Source organism: Gymnoscopelus microlampas, assembly GCF_963454915.1.
Source record: "Gymnoscopelus microlampas genome assembly, chromosome: 7".
Lineage (NCBI taxonomy): Eukaryota > Metazoa > Chordata > Actinopteri > Myctophiformes > Myctophidae > Gymnoscopelus > Gymnoscopelus microlampas.
Genome location: NC_139944.1, coordinates 2,689,201 through 2,712,113, shown reverse-complemented (window position 1 = coordinate 2,712,113; position 22,913 = coordinate 2,689,201). Strand labels below are relative to the sequence as shown.

The window sequence follows — 22,913 nt, the reverse complement described above, 5'->3', positions numbered from 1 at the left end:
AGCTACAAGTTTGCATGTCTGAATAATGCAAAAACAGAATTATTTGTTTGCATTTTCTTTTTTTCTCCTCCATATATTTTCATAATAAAAAAAGTGCGTATCGTATCGAAATCGTATCGAAGTTGTGAGCCAAATATCGTATCGTATCGTTTCGTGAAATTAGTGTATCGGCACGCCCCTAATATATATATATATATATATATATATATGATATACTTATTTTACTACGAAAAGAAAAGATGTAAACCGTGTGCGTGCGTATAGGACATCTAAACACCGTGCGTGCTTGTTTATTGTTTATGTTTGACTTAAGATCCGCGGGGTTACAAAGGACAGTGGGATTTGTTTGGGCTGGGAGGGGCGTGTAAAGTGATTATTGTTGGTTTTTGATTTATTTGTTTGTTTGTTTGTTTGTTTGCTTGTTTATTTATTTTATTAAGGAAAGAGATACAGGGACAGAAACCTATAAAACCCATGGTGCATTATTTGTCTACCATTTGAGTTGTCAATTATTTATTTTGTGGCTTTATTATATAAAGTATTTAAGTTACAAACCTGCCGATCCTGTTGTATTTCCTTTAGTTAATAATTTTCCCTTGAAAGTAAAAGGGCGATTGTTACAGGTGGTATATCTTGTGGAGTTTCAGCTACTATGCATCCCAGAAATATATAGCTTATAAGGCTTTGTAATTTGAAACTTGTAAGTAAATATGGTAACTCATTTAGATGTAGGCCTTTATGGTTTCCCAAGGACTATAGCCGTTTCACTCATGATACAATTTCTCTTTCATAACAGACACATACATGTGCCAGATAATCCCCACCCCAAGAGAGTAAAAAAAGAAAAGACGTTACTTTATTTAGTAAGACATGAGAAACAGTACATGGAAGTACAATTCACAATACAAGGTTTCAGTCATTCAGTCCGACTTCACTGTACAGGCTACTATAGTTGCCTTTTCATAAATGATATTTTTTTGTACTTAAGCTGTCGTGAAAGAAATTTAAAGTTTCAAATACAAAAGTAGTAGTTGTGAAGGTTAGCAAACTGGACATTTAGACTGAATGTTTCCTGTATCATCATCTTGCGCTAATGCACACAAGTGTTTCACCAGGTTTTATTTGTGTTGTTTCTCATAAGCGTGCGTTGTCCGTCAACAACACAGCAGTCTGTGCCTTGACTTCTGTGCGCTCACTGCGCTCTGCTTGCGCTGACTCTCTCCCCAGCTGCAACCCTATATTTATGCGCGACCAGCACAAACATTGTCGCATAGTTGATGACGTCTGTGTCCACTGGCGATCCACTATGTGCATGCCGCCACCTATAGGATCGGGGGTATATATGCAAGTGTGCTCGGGTGCGTTAGAGCCTTGGCCAATGTGAATGCTGGCCCGCATTCGGGAACGCTCCGGTTCAATCGTACCCAGTGTGAAGCCGCCCTAAAACTTTTCAAACACAATTTTTCTGAATTCCTTCCTAGCTAGTGTGTGTGTGTGTGTGTGTGTGTGTGTGTGTGTGTGTGTGTGTGTGTGTGTGTGTGTGTGTGTGTGTGTGTGTGTGTGTGTGTGTGTGTGTGCGTGCGTGTGTGTGTGTGTGTGTTTGTGTGCGTGCGTGCGTGCGTGCGTGGTTGAAGCTTCTCACTAACTCCCCAAACTTGTATTTCACTTCCTGATTCACTCTTAGAATATTGTTGGATGAACAGCTCATGTAACGTTTTGAACTTGAACTGAAAGTTGTTATGATTATGATCTTTCATGGGTGATGAGTATATGAAACCATATTATGGTCTATTATGAAACCATTCAAAGTTCATTGTTTTAAAAACACACAGATCTGAATGTATTCTTACAGTGTAAATCGGTTGGATTAATTAAAACATGTAGCCTAATGTTTGTTGTTTCTTTGAACCTTGAGAAGAAAATAAACTCCTTGATGAAGATCTGCTCACCTCAATGTGTTGTGTCTAGTAATATAAATGGTGCATTTATATAAACGCCTTTATCCAAAGTGATTTACAATGTGATTTACATTCACTGGTAACTAGAAGAGTGGCCACCTAAACATTGTGGGAACCTTAATGTTGAATTGGCTATTTAAAAATAAAAATAATAATTGTAAAATTGCCTCAAGTAATGTAAAGTATTTATGATTTGAACATGAAGTAATGTAAAGTATACATGATTTTAAAATGATGTTATTATTATTCAAATATTTTATTGAAATTGTGTCACTCAATACAACATCAGACAGGTAAACTTGCAATCCTATTAGATAAATTATCTAGAGTGAAAATACAATTTAGACAATACATTGGCAATACAATAACATTAGAATTGATGTAAAAGTAATTAAAATGGTAGGGAGCAATTGGGGTTGAGAACCTTAGAATGGAGTTTCTAAGTGAAAGTATGTAAGAGGAGTAGGGTGCTAATGTTTTGAGGAGACTATAGTCTATAAATAGTGAAGATATAATAGTGTTCTCACTACTCCTGCAGCGAGCCCACAATAAAGACGTAAACATAAGTGATTCTAGTGCTATAGCTTCGTCCATTCTGAAGTTGTCTGTTGAAGATCATAAACTTTTGCGTCATGAACCAAGCCCCTGTTTCACTAACACTAACATCACTCGTTCACAAACCATTTACCAATGGAGAAATTGTACGTCTCCTCGGAACCGAAACTAGAGAAAGTAGCCGATCTACAAGCTCAGAAACACGTTGCTATCTGAAAAGTTGTGAGATAGATTGTAGATTGGCTATTTTCAGAATGAAGTATGTCATACATTGAAAAAACATACTCTCAAATAAGCATTTCATTCATATGCATTAATTGATGCAGTTGTGTTTTGTGCGATGAAATTGAAAAGTAGCCTGCCCGATGTGTGGTTTGAACCGGTGACCTTGTGGTTGTGAGGCAGGTACTATAGAGAGAAGCCATTTGACCATCAGACATAAACTGGTGAAAAAGGAGCTCACACAGATGACACAGTTTCACGCAAATTGCTCAGAAATCCTAGATTTAAATGTTTTTCAAACTGCTCAATATGGCGTAAAATCTAAGGGCGGAGCTTACTGGTCAAAGTGATAGATGTGTTCCTCATGAGTCAAGGCACATGTGTAAGCAAGTTGCAAGGCTGTCAGCCAAACAAGGCATGACTTTTACCTGTTTAAAGTTTGCATTTTCAAAAAACTGCTATAGCGCCCCCCTTTGGCCAATTGGAGTAAGATTGGTTTCAGTGATATTTGGAATGACCCTCTACATTAATGTAAAGCTTCAAACAAATGTGAGTCTGCATGTATGTGTTAGGGGCAGATGAATAATTGTCATAAAACTGCAATATTCATTGGCTCATAAAAGCTTAATGTTTTCATTTATGGAAAATCCGCCACTAACATTTTGTCGGCATAGGTCCAAAGTTCATGTGTAGAAAGTTTCGTGCAGATTGCTCAAAAATCCCCGGAGTATAGTTTTTTCGCTGCTTTTCATATAATTCAAAATGGTGGGAGATATAAAGGTCAGAGGTCAAAAGTCTGAGTGTGAAAGTTGTTAGAAATGAGGAGACGCATGTGTGTATTCATGTCTGTAGGTCAAACAGGGCATGAGTTTTACCTATTCAAAGTTGTCATTTTTCAATTGATTGCTACAGCGCCACCCTTTGGCCGATGGTTTTGAGTTTCGGGCCTTGGCCGAGATGCATAGCCCTCTGCCATATTGTCGAGTTTCGTAAAAAGTGACCATACGGTTAAGCCGTGACAGAAAAAATGGCGTAAGAAAGAAAAACCCAACAGTTTCAAAGAGGTTTCGAGCCTTACAGGCCTCGAACCCTCAAAAAATTAACCAACTGGGGGGATGGGAAAGGGGAAGAATGGGCTGAATTGCATTACACATTCCATGCCAGAGGTTAATCTCATAATGTACTCACCAGTGCCAACGTTTTATTGTTGTTTTTTTGTATTTTTCAGGTCGCAATAGACCTTGTTAAAATCCTTGAGATTGAGCTCTAGCACTGTTTGTAAACATCGCGGAGATCTGCCTGGTTCGACCAGTGAAAACCACGTGTCAAACGGTGGCTCCATGTTGTAGTTAGAACGGTTTATGTTAAACAGTGATCAGCGAGGAGAAAAACTACAAAGAGAAAATGGCGTTTCAGTTTCGTCATTAGAACGGAGGCCGACGGGATCGGCAAAACCGGATCCCGAATAATACCGTTTCCGGTGGTTTTACAATGAAATGCGCCGTATCGAAAATTGAAAAAAGTGCAATGTGAACTTTTTTTCGAAAAAAAGAAAAAAGCACCAGTTGGCGTAGATCTACGCGACTGGCATGTGGCGGCTTTAAATAGGTTCGCGTAGATCTAGCAGTGGTGGAAAAATAACTGACATTTTTTACTTAAGTAAAAGTATCAATACCACATTGTAGACGTACTCTGTTACAAGTAAAAGGCCTGGGTTCAAAATGTTGCTTGAGTAAAAGTACAAAAGCATTGGCATCAAAATATACTTAAAGTACCAACATTAAAAGTACCAAAATGTATGAAAATAGCAAATCTACAAGTTATAGCCTATGTATGAAATAGGGCTAAAGTGATTAATGTATGTTTTATAATATAATACTTCATATCTGCAAAGTAACTAGTAACTAAGTACTTGAGTAAATGTACTTGGCCAGTGGACTCTCTCTTTTCCCGGTGTTTCGCCCAGGTGGACGGGGACCGGCGTCTGACGGCAAATCTCGCAAACGTCCTTTGTTTACTGGTGCTAGATTGTTGCTGGGACAGAGAAAGGTCGGTAATAAAGTGCATTTTCTCTTGATGTGTCTCTCTGGAAAAAAGCTGTTTTAGTATGGACATCTTGGGAATATTGCGTGGCTTTGGACGATTGGGTCCAATATTTAGTTCACCATGGGGCTAAAGCATACATGGGCAACTGGTGGCCCGGGGGCCACATGCGGCCTATGTGGCCCACAGATTAATTTTGGAATACTATTATATTATTGATTTCAGTTGTCAATTCCAAACATGCAAACATGAACCGCTTAATTACTTCAGTCTATATTAGTAGCTTAATGAGTAGTATTAAAATCCTATTGTCTTTTTTATGTCCAATGTATTTAAGTTCATAAAGTTAACATAACTAAATGCATTTAAAATTAAATACCAATTTCTTTTCAGGATTCCAATTAAAAAATAGCAAAAAAAGAAATCTGGATTCCAATTCAAAAATAGCAAAAACAGCAGATCTACAAGCTCAAAACGCGTCGCACTGCGACGCGTTTTAAGCTTGTAGATCGGCTATTTTTGCTACTTTTGTGTGACATAAAATGGCCCAACAGTATATGCCATGCGGCCCTCTGGAGTGAGTGTGGAAATATAGTGTCCTTCTCCATCATCAAAGTTGCATCACCCCTGGGCTAAAGAATGGTCCAGAAGCTGTGTTCACGTTCACTCTCCCATTGGAATGAATAGACTCCAACCTGCTTCCAGTCTCCTAAAAAGGTGGCCGCCTACTTCACAAAGATACGGGAAGTAAACCGGAGATGGTATGTCTTTCCTTTTTTTTTGTCTTGGGCATAAGTCAGTGTAAGGGGGGACAATGGAATTGGGAATACACATGGTAGGAATTTATTGTCTCCTGTACAGAAAGCCCCTCGTGACCTTTGTGACCTTTCCCCTCTTCACAGCAAGCGTCTCATCTGCTCACATGTTTGCTGAGTCATCCCAACAGACCACTTATTACCGAGCTATTTTCTCCCCAAATTCACTGTCAAATTACAGGGCCTTTTCTGTGTGTGTGTGTGTGTGTGTGTGTGTGTGTGTGTGTGTGTGTGTGTGTGTGTGTGTGTGTGTGTGTGTGTGTGTGTGTGTGTGTGTGTGTGTGTGTGTGTGTGTCAGTAGTTGTGGAGACCACCCTACAAACACTTTCTTGTGGCAAGAAAGTGCTTGAAGACAGACAGACAGACAGACAGACAGACAGACAGACAGACAGACAGGCAGACAGACAGGCAGGCAGGCAGGCAGACAGACAGGCAGGCAGACAGACAGGCAGGCAGGCAGGCAGGCAGGCAGGCAGACAGGCAGGCAGGCAGACAGGCAGACAGACAGACAGACAGACAGACAGACAGACAGACAGACAGGTAGACAGACAGACAGACAGACAGACAGACAGACAGACAGACAGACAGACAGACAAACAAGACAGTATAAGCAACTACTGTAACTGAAACCATCTGTTCTACCTCAAAATGTACATGCTTCCCTCAAAGTCAACATAGCAGCTGTTCCACACACACACACACACACACACACACACACACACACACACACACACACACACACACACACACACACACACACACACACACAGAGAGAGAGAGAGAGAGAGAGAGAGAGAGAGAGAGAGAGAGAGAGAGAGAGAGAGAGAGAGAGAGAGAGAGAGAGAGAGAGAGAGAGAGAGAGAAGGCGGAGTTTACATAGTCACTCCCTCAAGTTCCCTCAAGCTGCTGAGCAAGAGAGAGGTCAGAGTCATTGAGAAGGAACACACGGTAGGACTTGCACATCAGGCACAGTGAGTCTTTATAATGATGTATTCATGTATGTACTGTGTGTGTGTGTGTGTGTGTGTGTGTGTGTGTGTGTGTGTGTGTGTGTGTGTGTGTGTGTGTGTGTGTGTGTGTGTGTGTGTGTGTGTGTGTGTGTGTGTGTGTTTGTGTGTGTGTGTGTGTGTGTGTGTGTGTGTGTGTGTGTGTGTGTGTGTGTGTGTGTGTGTGTGTGTGTGTGTGTGTGTGTGTGTGTGTGTGTGTGTGTGTGTGTGTTTACCATCATCCATGGTATTTCATCCAGTACATTTGCTTGACTAGCCCACTGTACTTAAGTAAATGTTTTGAGTATCTGTACTTTACACGGGTAATTGCATTTTGGGATTTTTCACTCAACTAAATTTGAAAGACAAATATTGCAATTTTGACTTCACTACATGTCCAACTTAAGCCCTATTTCAAATATAGTGAAAATAGCAGATCTACCATGTTTAAATGAACACTGGCATTTATCAGGCACGCTTATCCAGAGTGACTTACAACAAGCAAAATAAAGTACATAGAATGCAGAGAGACAGTTTAGTGTCTCAGTAAACTAGGATCACAGGTAAACCATCAGAATCAGAATCAGAATCAGGTTTATTGTCACATCACAGGTTTACAAGGTAAAAAAGTGTTAATTCAATGTTCATTTCCATAGAAAGAAGGGGGGGGGGGGAGAAGAAGAGGGGGTGGGGGGCAGTGGGAAGGAGATCAAACAAGAGAACAACAGAAGGCCAAACAAGTTATCTACATATTTACAAAGTACCTGAGATAAAGAACAAACTAGGGTGCCTGAACATAGCAGCAATGTATGTATACTGTGCATGATATACTTATGGACGTTAAGGTGCTTAGAGAAAAAAAAGAGCATACCCTAACCATAACCTATCATCTAAACAATATACTATAAAAATAATAATCTGTACGTTGAAACTATAGGATTACCCCCACTGCCATAAACATATAGGATACAAGTTAAACAATGAATATCATGCTATCTAAATAAAAAAAAATAACATTGTGGTCCAGAGAAAAACGAATGAGAACAAATGACCGGGGTCAGTCTGCATGGTTGTCATAAACTAAGTCACGTGTTACGGCCTGAGGTTGAGTCTGAAGAGGTTAATCTTCAGATTATTATAAGTGTAGATTGGGGGGGGGTCCCAGTAAGTAAGTACATTTTATTTATATAGCACTTATCACAGAGAGGACTCACAAAGTGCTTCACATACATAGAGATTAAAAACAAAACAAGGTATTAAAATAGGTAGAACAGAAACAAAGCCTGTACAATTCATCTCAAGCAGTACAGCAAATAACAACACAAACGTTGAAATACAATCATGTAACATCTGCAAAAGCTTGTTCAAAAAATAGCGTTTTAAGGTTGTTCTTAAAAATGTCCACAGAGGCTGTAGAGTTTAGTTCAGTGATTGTCAATGTTTAATTTCAAGGACCCCCAATTTGATACATTAGACCAGTGGTTTGCAGACTTTTTAGCTCAAGATCTAAAACTATCTGAAAACTAAGTGAAAATAGCAGATCTACAAGCGCACAACGCGTCGCTTCGCTACTTCTTAAATATTTGTTTTTCTAATTTAGGGAATTTCTTGTATTATATTTTATTTTATTTATGAAATTATTTAAGAAAAATGTTTAGAAACATTTAGGAAACAACAAATTTAAGGGATATTCACTCGCGACTCAGGGAAATGGATCCGCGACCCACGAATGGTTCCCGACCCACTGTTTGGGAACCAGTGCTTTAGACCACGTACCCTCATTTGATACAGTTTTAGTTTTCTTTTGCCCTACACTGTAAAACCCTCAGTGTAGTACAGACCTGTAAGGGTTCATTTTGGTCCCCCTGGGGGGCTACATTTTTGAGAAGCAGTGATTTATATCAGTGTAATTACAGTGTGTTCTGTACGGCTGTGTGATTAATGACAGCTGTGCACTCCCTGTGGTACTTTGGACTGTGTCATGGACTACTGGATGTACGCTGTTAACATAATGACAGGCCTGTTTAGATAGCTGCTGGACATGTTTTGCCATTCATGCATTCATAATAGCTCTTTTATCCAGAGTGCTTTACTGTGTATTTCACACACACACACACACACACACACACACACACACGCACGCACGCACGCACGCACGCACGCACGCACGCACGCGCGCACGCGCACACACACACACACACACACACACACACACACACACACACACACACACACACACACACACACACACACACACTCTCTCTCTATCTTTCTCTCGCACGCACGCACGCAGGTACGCACACACACACACGCGCGCGGCACACCGACAGCGGAGGAAACCATGCAGGGTAAATCAACACGCTCATCGGGGGCATTTAGGGGTTAAGTGTGCTGCTCAAGGCCACTTAAACACTATGGATGGACAGGAGTGAAAGTGTTTTTGGGAAGTCTGCTTAGTAGTGGCCCCTCAACACGTGAGACCAATTTTAGAAGAGAATTACAGGCAAACGGTGTGGAGTAGGAAAACCCTGTCTGACGGTAAATGTCACATGAATCACAAGACCTTTAGTGTCTCATTTGGTGGAGGATTCACTGTTTGTTCGGCAACCAACAGTGATATTCGTAGCATGTATGGCGCCCCCTATACCAGTGGCCTTGTGGTTAGAGACTAGTGTCCGCCCTGAGGCTGTGAGGTCGGGGTTCAATCCCCTGGGTCATACCAAAGACTATAGAAAATGGGTCCCGATACCTGTATGGCTCAGGAACCATTGGGTCCCAACTTCCCAAGGCTACTACTTACTGGTGCCCCTATGGGGGGAAGTGAAATCACTTTTGGCTCCGTGTTGTTTAGAGGCCCCTCGATGTGTGATAAACATTTGGGCCAATGCGTTCACGATTTGTGCAAAACGAGCCCCTGGCGCACACTTTGGACGCCAATCGTAGCCAACCGGAATGGAATCTGACAAATCTGACTGATACATCTTGGTCACAATATAGTTGATATATTGCACTTTTACCTTAGCGCTAGGTATACTCTTAGTTGCTTGTTTTAGAAGAGAGTGCACTTAAGACTTCTGGTGATTAGTCGTTTTCTTGCCTATACCTATGTGGATTGCACTTATTGTAAGTCGCTTTGGATAAAAGCGTCTGCTGCTAAATGACTGCAATGTAATGTAATCACATGATAGTGGTAGAAAAAAGTGTCTTTTGAAGAAAACACAAAATGGCGGAAAATATACTGAAAGTTGCGTCATGATAGGTAGGTAGGTAGGTACTTTATGCATCCCAGAGGGGAAATTAAGGTGTTACAGCAACTCTCATATAGAAACATTATAATATAAAAACATTTAAAAAAGCCATCTAAGCATAGTCAACCTGACAATTTACAGACCAAACACTACTAAAGAGTCGCGATGGCTTGAATCCCACGTCCCCCATCCTAAACAGCCTGATCAGCCCGATCAAGCCAACCAGATGAGGAGTTGTACACTCTTATTGCAGCAGGCAGAAAAGATCTCCTATAGCGCTCCTTCTTGCAACTTGGGTGTAACAGTCTGTTGCTAAAGGAGCTTTTCTGCCCTGCCGCAGAACATCTCCTATAGCAACAGACTGTTACACCCAAGTTGCAACACCCAAGTTGCAAGATCCAAGCAATCATCCTCTGTTTTTGCCTCTGGGGGCACAACCTCCTTTGCTTCGTAGTAGCAGGAACTTGGTTTGTCTCCTCCCCTTTCTTAGTCGACTTCCTCACAGGTGCTTCTCTGTTTATTCCTATTGTACTATTGAAGTATCTCCCAGACCATCACATATGCTAAAATTGATATACATGGGCTTTTACATAGCAGAGTAATTTCATTCAGAATAACAGCATCCGAAGTGATTGGCCTGGAACTTAACCAGCAACTGTTTCTCTGAATTGAAGTGCTTTCGTCACTAAGACACATTCTTCCAAAACATCTCAGGATTAGATAGACAATGGACAAAGTTAAACACTCAACAGCGGTGATGTAATCTGATGTTCATAGCATAAGTTACTGTAGGCCACAGACGTATCCAATCATTATGATTTGAACACAGAGCTATTTTCCTTCAAAGTATAAACATCCTGGTAAAGATGTTTACAGTAGTTAAGATAAAACAGGTTCTCAGTGATTAGGTCTTGGGATCTGGTTTGATCAAAGAGGAAGCCTCTTTAGATAGAAAACAGTCCGATTGAAGAGATTAAGTTGTTCTTTAAAATTCTTGTTTGTTAACTGCTGTATATTTATATAAATGTATGTATTTTTACACTCCTTTTAAAGCTCAGGACATACTGAACACGAATTATTAAAGAATATTCCATTTTAGGTTATAGTTTGGCCGCAGGAACATAAACTGTATTGTCAGAAGTTACCTTCATGCAAATGTGTGTGATAAGCCTAGCAAGACTCACTGTGTGCTCGGCCGGAGCGGATCAGCTCCCGATTGGCTGAGAGAAGAAGGAGGAGGAGGGACTGCGAAGCTAGCGCGTGTCTTGAATTTACTGTATAAAAGTGTGTACTTGTGTGATCTCAGGGCACTGTATTTTGACCCACTCAGTTGCCACTTTTTGTGAATACTCCTGAAGTTGATCAAATAAAAGACTTGGAGAATAATATCCATCGGATCTCGTTCTTTCTGTGCTGCGACATTTTATTGAGGTTTATCCCACGGTATCACCCGAAAAGAAACCACACTATCAACAACCCTACATGTTTATGGCAGTGGTGCTGACAGATTCTGCTGTTAGCGGAATCTGTCTTGAGAGATTTTGATCCAAGTAATCCAGGGAGAAAATATTTGGATTGTACGACCTACGGTTCAAGAGCTATAGGCCAAAACATGAAGCGGCCTGTTATAGAGCCAACCTGGGCAAAAACATAATCTCCTGGCCAAGATATTAAGAATAGAGGGAGGAAGCAATATCAAATATAAAAAGTGTAACAATAAAAAACGTCTACCTCAGTCTCTTGTGCAACTAAAGACATGACAATAGCAGCAGATATCAAAAGTGTATGGAATGTGTGTGAATGGATTAATAATCATATGCATAAAGTAAGCAGCCGAAGGGTTAGAGGATAGCATTTGTTACCCAAAGGTACCCGGTTCAATTCCCGGGTCAAGCATGGAAAATATTTGGGGGGGGAGTGAATGGTCTACCGCTTACCCCTCCCCCAAAACCGCTGAAGTGCCCTAGAGCAAGGCACTGGACCCCCGACTGCTCCAATAGAGCTGCTCAGCGGCCAGCAGCATCAGACTGTGGTTGTACTGGTCAGCTCCCAGTACAACAGTATCAGACTGTGGTTGTACTGGTCAGCTCCCAGTACAACAGTATCAGACTGTGGTTGTACTGGTCAGCTCCCAGTACAACAGTATCAGACTGTGGTTGTACTGGTCAGCTCCCAGTACAACAGTATCAGACTGTGGTTGTACTGGTCAACTGGTCACCAGTGGTTGTGGAATGTGTTTTTCTGTGAACAAAATAAAACTAAAAATGACAACATTATGTTCCTGTTGCCATGAAGCACAGTGACAAGGTTACTAGAGTTCACATCAACATGGACACTAACCAAAACACATGGAGAGAGAGAGAGAGAGAGAGAGAGAGAGAGAGAGAGAGAGAGAGAGAGAGAGAGAGAGAGAGAGAGAGAGAGAGAGAGACACAGAGACAGAGAGACATACAGACAGACAGAGAGGAGAGATAGATCAGAGTGGAATAGGAGAGAAAAGGAAAGATATAAACAAGGAGAAACAAAGAGAGAGAGAAAAGGAGGAATAGAGAGATAGAACAACAGAAAATAGGAGTTGAAACTGGTTTTGGGTGGTTTCCATAGCGACCAGAGAAGTCAAACTTGTGTCTTTTTTTAACTGTATTTAGTTCACGTGCGCGCTCCGCCTGCTGGACACGTGCACGCTCATGCCTGACGGTGATTTAGGAACTGTGTCGACCCCCATTCATCTGCGTGTGTGTGTGTGTGTGTGTGTGTGTGTGTGTGTGTGTGTGTGTGTGTGTGTGTGTGTGTGTGTGTGTGTGTGTGTGTGTGTGTGTGTGTGTGCGCGTGCGCGTGCGCGTGTGCGTGAGAGAGAGAGAGAGAGAGAGAGAGAGAGAGAGACAGACAGACAGACAGACAGACAGACAGACAGACAGACAGACAAAGAGGGGGGAGAGAGGGGGGGAGAGAGAGAGAGAGAGAGAGAGAGAGAGAGAGAGAGGGGGGAGGGAGAGAGAGATAGGGGAGGGGGGAGAGGCAGAGAGAGAGAGGGAGGGAGGGAGGGGGGGCAGTGTAGGACTTCTAGGAAGATGCAGCAGCAGAAAACAGGAAATGGTCTCATAGAGTTCACCATCCTCCTGAGGGTCTTTCAATCATCCTACTAACAACACAACACATGGCAGACCACTGCTACTCGCACTCCTTCATTCCAAGGACCCCCATAACTCTGAGAGTGTACACAACATGGAGCCATTTGGTTCCATTCGTACACTCTCAGAGTTACGGACCTGTCAGGGTCCCATTTGAAACCCCCTCAAGGAACCCTGAGTGTCCCTGGACCACACTTTGAGACCCACTGACCCGGCCCATGCATGTGTGTGACTTCTCTTCCACTGTAGCTCCTCTAGTACTCATATGGTTGGGTGACTGGCGAAACGGTCAAATTCGTACCTATCACACATTGTATCATTGCCCTCAGCTTGAGCTCCCTGGTCATCAGGACCGCTGATCCTCAGCCAGTGGTGTAAAGTAACTAAGTACATTTACTCAAGTACTGTACTGAAGAACAATTTTGAGGTATTCTTTACTTTACTGGAGTACTTACAATTTGCAATCATTTTACGTCTACTCCACTTCATCTCAAAGGCAAATATTGTACTTTTACTCCACTAGGGTTAGGGTTAAGCGACGCGTTGTGAATTTGTAGATCGGCTATCTTCAAAGGATTTTTAAACCACGGCCACATGGTTTTGAGGTTAAGTGTAGGTTTAGGCCTTAGTTTCTGTGAGGTTAGGGTTAGGGTTAAGGTTAGGTTTAGGCATAGAGTGGAGGGTTGCTATAGTTTGTCTGTCTGTCGTGCGTGTTTTTAAATTGTCCGTTTTGTTTGTTTCAGATTTCGTTGCTCAGAATGGCTTCCTATCTGTTGCCCCTCCTCTTCCTGTTCACCTTGCTCTCCTCCAACATGGCCGATGAAGCGGCCGGTTGCAAAATCCGCATCACGAAACGAGGCCTGGACATGTGTAAGAAAATACATAACACTACACTATACTATACTATGCTATGCTATGCTATGCTATGCTATGCTATGCTATGCTATGCTATACTATACTATACTATACTATACTATACTTTATACTGTAAGAACAATCTACAATGCTGAGGATACTTTATTGTTTTGTTTGTTTTTTTGGATTGTCATCCGTACAGTACAACATCATTATGAATGTACTGTACTGTACCTTGCAGACCTGTGTAGCCACTGTTACCCAAATGTCCATTGATTGTGGACTGCTTCAGAAAATATGACAGCTATGCCTCTTTAAACCAAATGAAGAGATGAAAGAAAATAATATATAATTGGGATTTATTCCATGAGAGATCTTAAAAGCGTCAGAAGTGCTTAGAGATAGCTTCCAGACGTTATTTTCCGTCGCGTCAGCTGTTGTCTCATCAGGTCGTCTCCTTGGGTTTCCTGAGCAACCAGAGTCGTTGCTCAATGCTGTAAACAATCGCGAGGTTACCCTATACTATCTAATATTGTTGACACATACCAGGAGGCCAATCCAGACAGTCACTGACTATACTGACACAGGCACTTTAAACCATATTGACACATACAGGACATGCTGAGATGAGATGAGATATACTTTATTAACCCATTAAGACCGGGTATTTTACAACGAAAAAAGCTAATAAAAAATATATTTATAAAAAAAAAAGACCGCGAAAGTATACTGTGTCATTTTAGATATTTTTTGGGCTATAACCATAATTTTTTGGCTATTCAAAAATAGCAGATATACAAGCTCATAGCGCGGCACTCGGTGCCGCGCTATGAGCTTGTATATCTGCTATTTAAAGTGAACATTTGTAACTCAAATCTTTTCTTCTGGGGATTCTACATGTCTTCTAAATAAAAAAACAGTTTTTTGAAAAAACGTATGTTGCTATATGGTTCTCAAACTTGTCAAGGGCCCCCAAAATGATATGTATTTGGCCGCGGACCCCCTTCTCAAAATATGTTGTTCCAGGGACCCCCAGGCCAGAAGCAAAGATTTGAGTTAAACATTTAAAAATATATAGCGATAAAGATTTGCACACATTTTCAAGATTTTTCAAAAATAGCAGATCTTCAAGCTCATAAGCTTGTAGGATCTGCTATTTTTGAATAGCCTAAGTATAAAATAATGGTTTAAGTGATTACACAGATGTGTTCCCGGTCTTAATGGATTAAGCACATACAAATGAAACATATTTTCTTGTACATATTTAATTTGATAAATACATATTTATCAATCTATCAGTTTGTTTTTTGATCGGTACGTTTGATCGTGATGCGTGGTTAGGGATGGCGTTGAACGCACTAGTCGCGGTCGTGCGCATGCATCTCAAACAGGGGAGCCCCGGCTCGGCTATGTACACTGTGCGTTTTAGTATTTAGAGTATTTGTACTGTGTATTTTAGTATTTAGAGTATGTGTACTGTGTATTTTAGTATTTAGAGCATTTGTACTGTGTATTTGCAGTAAAGTATGAGACCACAAATTTTGTGGAGGAGGAACTCAGTAACATAACCATGCCAGAGATGAAAGGGAACGAGGGACGATTCGAGTACACCATCACTGAGTAAATATACCCATTATGTTTATCCTATTGACATAATACACCATCACCATCATATTATGTACACAATATATTTATAATGACCAAATATTAACCTAAATATTACCCCACTCTCCTCTCCTCTCCTCTCCTCTCCTCTCCTCCTCAGTGTGAAGATAACAGAGCTCAACATGCCTCATGCAGACCTTAGCTTCCAGTCAGATGTTGGTTTGTCGTTTGACGTCCAGAACACCTCCATCACTCTGAGCTTCCACCGACGGATCCTCTACTGGTTCTTGTTCGTACATTACATTTTTTATTACAGAATATTATTTTCAATGAATGTAATATACAACTAGACAGCATTGTCTCAGGGTGCAAAACATAGTCTCCCCATGCCTACGGCCTGGCGGAGACAAACATGTATTTTATTGTTTTGTTGTGTAAACACAGGGCAAAGTTACATAGTATGCCTTTAATAACAATAGTATAGTGTTTAACAGTGGTGTAAAGTAACTAAGTACATGTACTCAACTACTGTACTTAAGTACACTTTTGAGGATGTTTTACTTTACAGGAGTACTTCCCATTCTCAGTACTTTTACCTCTACTCCACAACATTTTTATACATTGGCTATTTGAAAATAGCCGATCTACAAGCTCACAACGTGTCGCATCGCGACGCGTTGTGAGCTTGTAGGGCTGCTATTTTCAAACATTTTAGTACTTTTACTTTTTTGATGCCAATACCTTTGTGCTTTTACTCAAGTCAATTTTGGACTTTTACTTGTAACAGAGTATTTATATATTGCAGTATTGATACTTTTACTCAAGTAAAGAATCTGAGTACGTTTTCCACCACTGGTGCTTAATAAAGGTAGTATTGTGTTTAACAACAGTGTTATTGTACAACAGTTATGATACAGGGTACATCAACGCATCGGCCGAAGGCGTGAACATCAACACGGCTCTGAAGATGCAGAGGGACGAAGTGGGACGACTGAAGATCAGCAACGTGACGTGTGACGCCAGCATCGTCAAGATGAAGGCCAGGTTCAGTGGAACTCTGGGGTAAGACCAGTGCATTACGCCTCTCGCTATAGGCTCTATTCACAGCAGCCATATTATGAAGACATTCACAGGTGTTGCCAATGATACTAATGAAGGCTCTGTTCCATTCTGGTCAAACAGAGTCAGGGTGCTGATATTGTGCATGTTGGCTCACTGGAAACACTCTGTTACACCAGTGAGTCTACAGTTGGGGTCCAGGGACCCTCATGGGCTTCCAAATGGTCCCTTACGGGTGTGTAACTCTGAGAGTGTACAAATGGAACCAAATGGACCCGTAAGCCATTTGGTTCCATTTGTACACTCTCAGAGATATGGGGGTCGTGGAAACCACTGTGCTAGACTAAATGGAACAGAGCCTTCATTAGTTGGTATTGGTAACACCTGTGAATGTCTTCATAATATGTTATTTGAGACAATCGTCATAATCGTTTCTAGTCATCTATATACATGTGTCTGCTGAAAAGTGTTCATAATATATATATAGATATATATATAGATATATATTTTTTAAAGCAATGTGACGCGTTGTGAGCTTGTAGATCAGCTATTTACACTAACAAAACCCCCCCAAAAAACATCTAATATTTATTTGTATTTATTATGTTCCAATGTTCAATGCCAAAAACACAAGTCAATTGTTAAACACAATTATTTGCATGACAACGAATAGTCAAGTAAAATGTCATGATCAGGGGTCAGGGGTTTCCCCCAGGGCCACAGATTTTTTAAAATGTTTTTATCCCTATCCTAGCGGATCACATTCGTATTTTTGGCAGTTCAAATCCAAAAAGCAGCATTGAGATCACTTTGATATCCGATCTGTAGTCATAGCATTATCTCAGCCAACATTATGCCCATAAGAAATATACATTTGATTAAAGAAATAATCCAAATCTGTTTTGAACTCTTGGGCCAAGGGGATCAATATAGTTGATTATATTTGATCTGTTCTCTTACCAAGGAGACCAGATGATGTCAAATGAGAGATTATTGTTTCATTCCCGGGAAGGTAACTTGTTTTATTTTGTAGGAGGGTGTATGACTTCCCGTTTTAAGTTGTAGGAGGATGTATGACTTGCTGTCGTTTTATTTTGTAGGAGGGTGTATCACTTGCTGTTGTTTTATTTTGTAGGAGGGTGTATGACTTCCTGGCAACCTTCCTGACCACAGCAATGCGCTTCCTGCTCAACCAACAGGTAAAACCAGACATCATTTAAGAAAGTTCACCCCAAAAAAAATATTATAAATTACACACCCCATGAAGCCTTGAATACATGGAGATCAGATGTTTTTGTCACATTCCCGAGCCAATAATATAGCCAATAAATAATAGGATACCAATCTTAACAAGAGCAAAACCATATTCAAAACATTCCCCCCCCCCCTCTCTCTCTCTCTCTCTCTCTCTCTCTCTCTCTCTCTCTCTCTCTCTCTCTCTCTCTCTCTATATATATATATATATATATATATATATATATATATATATATATAATGTCAACAGACATCATTAATCTATCCTATCCATGAGGTTCTCAAAGTGGGGTCCGGGAACCCCCAAGGGTCCTCGAGGGGGTTCCAGGGGGTCCCCGGCAAAATGAGGAATAGTTTACCACCTTGAAACGTATCTCTTCTTCTTTCTTTCTTTTTTTATCACAACGTGTTGTGAGCTTGTAGTATTTTAGCTATTTTTGAAATACAGTAAATGGTGCATTTCATTCACCCGTTCACACCCCGACGGCGGAGGAAACCATGCTAGGCACCAACCTGCTCATCAGGAGCAGTTCGGGTTAAGTGTCTTGCTCAAGGACACTTCGACGTTAAAGGAGAATTCCGGACCAAGTTTTTCTTACCCTAATATGATGTTATTATGTCCTAGGACGAGTGGTAAAATGACATAACTTCATCCCGACTCCACCGCAGCTAAAAACCAGAGTGGACGCGATTTTATACATATTTTTGTTCATATCTGACTTTCACAATGACAGAAACCTCGCCACAGTGTTTTTTGTCCCAAATGGGCCAATGAGAGAACGCATTAGAATGACAGATCATAGGTTTCACTCTCCCCACCTACGAGATAAAACAGTTGTAGAATGATGTACTATCTGCCAACTAACACCTTCTCGTATGGGGGTCATCTTTTAAAATGAGCTGGCTGGGACTTCATTTGTAGCAATTTGGGGGTCCTTGACTTGACATGAGAATGTTTGAGAGACCCTGTTCTCCGATCCAACAAGCATTTAGCGCCCTGCTGTTGTGTTTTGATAGCACTAGGATGTTAGCATCACTGCCAGACGAGCATGACATGACACTAACCTCTGTCTGTCTGTCTGTCTGTCTGTCTGTCTGTCTGTCTGTCTGTCTGTGTAGATCTGTCCAGCGCTCAACCATGCCGCTATGGTTCACATTAACACCATGTTGGAAACCATTCCAGGTACGTTCATCTAATCCAACAACCTTACACACGGCTAACCCTAACCTTAAACACAAGTATACCCCTAACCACTAAACCATTCATCTAATCCAACAGAAACCTTAAACACTAAACTATTCCAGGTAAGGACAGGTCAGTTGACATGATGAAGATCCTGTGAGGATCGAAAGGTTGTCAACTCACGCGATCCTTTGCCTTGCAGCCGGTGTGCAGGCTCAACCTTTTTAAATGTATAAAACAAGACTCCATGTTTCATGTAAGAAAGTACAGGATTTGCATTTTTAGGTGTGACATTTTTTTCTCAGCGCAGCTTATGGGATGATACCGAACTGGAGCCCTTTTGTTCAGAATGGTTTTAAATTTGATGTCATTTGAATTATGAATTAACCATGAATTAACTGATGCAGAGACAATGCAGGAATGTTTTATTCAATATAATTTTAATTTACTGATGCAGAGACGGTACATGGATGCAGTGTCTCTGCACAAACAGTCCACAAGAGGGTGCGATCGTCCTTCTCAACAATAAACCACAGCATCATGTACATCAGTGGTTCTCAACATGTGGGTCGAGACCCCCAGGAGGGTCCCCATATGATGTTGGGAGGTCCCCAGATGACAGTGAAGTGACAATTTAAGGACTTTTAAGACCTTTTGAATACCTAAAAAATAAGAAAGAAAGAAAAGAAAAAGACCATTAGCCTACTCACTGCATCAAACGTAAACAACAAACTACTTTAAAAACTAGTCAAACATTGGCCAAATTGTCAAATAATATAAGAAAATAGCCGATCTACAAGCTCACAACGGCTCGCATTGCGAGGCATTGTGAGCTTGTAGATCTGCTATTTTCACAATATTTATCTGCGGAGCTGAGTCAAACAAAATGTATTGCCTCAACTTACATTCAAAGTGCTTATCAGGGTGTGGGGGGTCCCCAGTTCAAATATGATTATTTTGGGGGTCCTCAGATTTATTACAAGGGGTCGGGGAGTTTTATTTTTTTTACATTAACCATCCCTATTCTGAGGGGAACCTTAACCGAAAATAGTCGATCTACAAGATCACAGTGCGGGTGAGCTTTATGTAGATTGGTTATTTTATCTATTTAAGTTTAATCTGCAACACAATGTTATACAATATGTAGGGGGGTCCCTGCTTCATCTCTCTCTCTCAGCTTAGGGGTCCTTGGCCTGAAAACCGTCCCTGACACCCGTTAAACCATAACTCACAAACAAACCCTAACTGACATGCTTTTTAAAAGTTAACTTGGCCGTGAAGTCACTTGTCATAAGATTGAATTTCTAGTAAATTACAATGCAAAAAATGAGTAGTGTCATGATAGTGAGAAGCCATGAGGACACAAAAAATTGGCCTTCCCAGCTTTTCACTTATGTGACAGCCGTCTTTCTGTGCGCCAGGAAATCAAGTACCTTGGCTACATTTTCACTTATAATCTCCATGATGATAGAGATATCTCCAGACAGGGCAGCACACTTTATGCCCAGGCTAATACGCTGTTTCGCAGGTTAAGTATGTGTTGAAGTCCTGTAAAGTGTGCACTTTTTACAGCATTTTGCACTCCCATGTATACAGCTTACTTGTGGTGCACATACAAGAAGGGTAGCATGCGGAGGCTTAAAGTGGCCTAGAATGATGCCCTGAGGATTCTACTTAAGGTCCCTAGACGGCATATGTGCCAGTCACTTGTTTGTAACGTGTGGAATCCACACATGAGAGGCTCTCTTAAGGCACCATATGTATCGACTCATGTCTTGCCTGGATAAGTCCCGGAAAACAGTATTATTGAGCATAATAGTCAATCCTTGGAAGAGCTGCCTCCGGTACTCTTCCAGGCTGTGTAAACACTGGAGAGTCAGCCTCTATTTATGATTTTATGTTCTTTAATTGTTTCATTTGCAATGTGTGATGTCTATGATTTGTTTATGTACTCTATGTGGACCCCCTGTGTGTCTGGAATACACTTTGAATTGAATTGAATAACTGTCAATCAACAACTGAATCAAATCCCAATATCAATAATAAACAACATGGATCCTCAAATGTCATGTTTTATACACAAACAAATTATCATTATGACGTCTGTCTGTCTGTCTGTCTGTCTGTCTGTCTGTCTGTCTGTCTGTCTGTCTGCAGTAAGGACAGAGGTAGATAACTACATCGGTATCGACTACGCTCTGCTCCGTGACCCCACGGTGACCTCTAGGAGTCTGGACATGGACTTCAAGGTGAATGGCCGTCTATTCTGTTTTATTCTGTTACTCTTTAACAGTAATTCATTCATTAGTGTTACATGATATGCATGTAGGCACCATTAAAGTGGCACGTATCCTACCAAACAGTGGCTTAAAACACTGGCGTACGTGCAGGTCAACAAATTGTGGCAACACAATTCTTCAGCCTTATTCATTGTTGGTAACGGAATATATTCAATATGAGTACAGTAATTATAATTGCCAGTAAATAAGATCATACTGGATCTATTGAAATTACTGGATTGACGATTCCTCCTGTAAGGGTCCATTTGGAACCCCCTCAAGCAACCCAGAGGGTCCCTGAGCCTCAGTTTGAGAACCACTACAATGATTGAATTTGTGCTCATCAAATTTTTTGAATGAAGGCCAAAACCGGGAATTCATTTTAGATTTGAATCACTTAAACCATTATTTGATACTTTGGTTATTCAAAACAAGTTCATAGCGCGTCACTCGCCACACTGAGCTTGTAGTTCTGATTTTTTTTGGAAAATTGGCACAAATCTTTCAATTTATATATATATATACTAGAGGTCCGGGCGGCCTATGGCCGCCCGAAACCCCCAGCCGCGCACGGGGCCCAGCGTGGGCGCGTGTATATATGGGATGAACATTTGGGAAAAAAAAAAAAAAAAAGAAAAAGTTGTAATGTAAAAGTAAAAAAATTGAGAAAAAAATTGGGAAGAAATAATATTTTTTATGTGTCAGGGGGTCCGCGGACCCCCTGGTGGTCCGCGCCAAAGTCGTCGGATGAAAATCTCCAAACGGTAAAAAAAAAAAAAAAAAAAAAAAAATCAAAAAAAAAAATCATGCAGGTTCTTGCTTGTTTCTGGCGTGGCATCCCAACCTGGCATCCCAATGCCGGCGATGTGTACTTCCGGGTTGCATAATGATGACATCACTGTGGAATCCTTTGCTGTCATGAACCTAGCCTGGTGTGTTGACCAGTAATGATGACATCACTGGCTAATCCTTTGGTGTCATGAACCTAGCCTGGTGTGTGGAGCAGAGCAGAGCAATGTGCTCTTGTTGTTTTGGGGATTTTCAATGGCGGGCCGTCGTGTTGTGTTGGCCTCGGTGGTACGCACGGTAAGCGGTAGGAAGCTGCTTCCACTTCCGTTGTGTCCGACATTTGGTGAGTAGAATTAATTATGTTGCGAGGTGGGAACGGTGTAGTGAGGCATGGCAGGTGCCCTACGCGAAACGTAAATTCAGGCCGCCCGCCGTGGCGACAGTGTTGGCGACATGTGGTGTGACAGTGTTGTGTTTAGTCGATAACAGAGCTGTGGGGTGTCGCACCCAGGGTGCGGAAGTTGCTCGCCATTTATATAGTTAGATATTTAGCAAACATTTTTAACTCAAATCTTTGCTTCTGGGGGTCCCTGGAGCAAAATATTTTGAGATGGGGGTTGGAGGCCAAATACATATAATTGTGGGGGTCCGCCTTGACATGAATACGTTTGAGAACCACTGATATAGCAAAATACGTTTTTTCAGAAAAAGGTTCTGATTTAGAAGACATTTACAGAATCAGACTCAGGCCCCCCCCCAAAAAAAAAATACACAACCGGAAACTACCAATATTTACAAGCTATTTTACAGAAAAAACGAGCCCAAAGTTGCTTTTAATAAGCAGACTTGGCAACACTGCTTCTTCTGTGTTTGTGTGCGTGCATGCGTGTGCGTGTGCGTGTGCGTGTGTGTGCGTGCTTGTGTGCGTGCT

General features: G+C 41.2%; 1 protein-coding gene across 2 annotated transcripts in view; it reads left to right on the top strand.

Annotated features, from left to right (window-relative positions):
- Positions 1-6,506: 6,506 nt before the first annotated feature.
- pltp (phospholipid transfer protein) overlaps positions 6,507-22,913 on the top strand; it is a 25,818-nt gene continuing 9,411 nt past the window's right edge. For both annotated transcript variants that reach the window (XR_014601079.1, XM_084061459.1), the window contains exons 1-8: positions 6,507-6,564; positions 13,702-13,828; positions 15,334-15,433; positions 15,579-15,707; positions 16,325-16,480; positions 17,613-17,676; positions 18,851-18,914; positions 21,072-21,163. Coding sequence is in view for 1 of the 2 variants with exons in the window: in XM_084061459.1 (XP_083917585.1) it covers positions 13,717-13,828; positions 15,334-15,433; positions 15,579-15,707; positions 16,325-16,480; positions 17,613-17,676; positions 18,851-18,914; positions 21,072-21,163 (717 nt within the window). In the remaining variant the exon portion in view is untranslated. The remainder of the gene's footprint in view (positions 6,565-13,701; positions 13,829-15,333; positions 15,434-15,578; positions 15,708-16,324; positions 16,481-17,612; positions 17,677-18,850; positions 18,915-21,071; positions 21,164-22,913) is intronic.